Source organism: Lactuca sativa, chromosome 6, assembly GCF_002870075.4.
Source record: "Lactuca sativa cultivar Salinas chromosome 6, Lsat_Salinas_v11, whole genome shotgun sequence".
Taxonomy (NCBI): domain Eukaryota; kingdom Viridiplantae; phylum Streptophyta; class Magnoliopsida; order Asterales; family Asteraceae; genus Lactuca; species Lactuca sativa.
The window spans coordinates 168,540,841-168,542,195 of record NC_056628.2 but is presented as its reverse complement, the minus strand read 5'-3'; the positions used below and the strand labels follow the sequence as shown (position 1 = coordinate 168,542,195).

Below are 1,355 nucleotides of genomic sequence, written 5' to 3'. Positions count from 1 at the left end.
TTATTTTTTTTCTTCATGACCCCCCCATAAAAATTTCCTTCTTATGTTCTCCAGTTTTTCAATGACTTCGATGGGAGCTCTAAATAATGACATGTAATAGGTAGGAAGATTTCCTAGAACATCTTTGATTAAGGTAAGCCTTCCACCAAATGAAAGGGTTTTAGCTTTCCAACGAGAGAGTTTGTTTCGAAACTTTTCAATGATTGGGTTCCAGTTTTTTATCAGGTTCATGTTGGCTCCAACCGGAACCCCAAGATAGGTGAATGGGAGTACACCAGCCTCGCATCCAAGAATATGTACCCACTGTGCAGTTTCGGTGTTAGAAGCCCCAACACCAAAAACCTTGGATTTATGAAAGTTCACTCGCAAACCTGCTGAAACATGAAAACATTTGAGAATGCGTGCTAGGTTTTTCAGATTTGACCTCGACCATTCACCGACGAACAATGCCTCATCTACATAGAATAGGTGAGATATTACTGGTCCATCACTCGGTACTTGAATGCAATTGAAAAAGCCCTTTTCAACAGCAGATTTCATTGCAGCATTCAATCCCTCCATAGCTATTATGAACAAAAAAAGTGAGAGAGGGTCTCCTTGTCTTACGCCTTTTGTGATGTTGAACTCCTTGGTAGGAGATTCGTTGACTATCACAGATGCACGAGACGAGGCTAGACACCCATGTATCCAAGATCTCCATTTCGAGCCAAAACCCATCTGAAGCAGTATCGAGTCTAAAAATTCCTAATTTATGGAGTCAAAGGCTTTATCAAAGTCTACCTTGAATAGCAGGATCTTCTTCTTGATACTTTTTCCCACCCACATAAGTCATTAACAATTAGTGGGCCGTCAAGAATGCTTCGCCCCTCCACGTAAGCCAATTGTTCCTCACCAACCACCTTGCTAACAACTGTTTTAATCCTGGTAGCAAGCATCTTTGAGATAATTTTATACATACAACCAATCAGACTGATTGGCCCGTAGTCACAAAGTGATGTCGGGTCCTTAACCTTGGGTGCAAGAGTGATAAACGAGGAATTGCAACCCCGACCTATAGAACCAGTTTCATCGAAATATTGTACGAATCTCATGATATCTGCAGTGACACAACTCCAGTACTTTTTTAAGAACTTAAAAGTTAACCCATCAGGGCTGGGGCCTTATCTCCTCCGCATGCCCATACTGCTTTCTTCACCTCATCAATAGAGAATGGAGCCTCCAATCTAATAGCGTCCATCATGCCAATAGACTGGATATGAGAGTTTACAAGTTTTGGTTGTGAAATCCATTTCTCCTTAAATTTGTTTTGGAAGAACCGAAAAGCCTCATCTTTGATTTCTTTCACTTCTAAAGCC

General features: G+C 41.1%; 1 protein-coding gene across 1 annotated transcript; it reads right to left on the bottom strand.

Moving 5' to 3' along the window:
• Window positions 1-561, bottom strand: LOC111895781 (uncharacterized). Its single transcript, XM_023891849.1, has one exon. It carries the CDS (start codon window positions 559-561, stop codon window positions 1-3), a length of 561 nt encoding a protein of 186 aa, XP_023747617.1.
• Window positions 562-1,355: the final 794 nt, after the last annotated feature.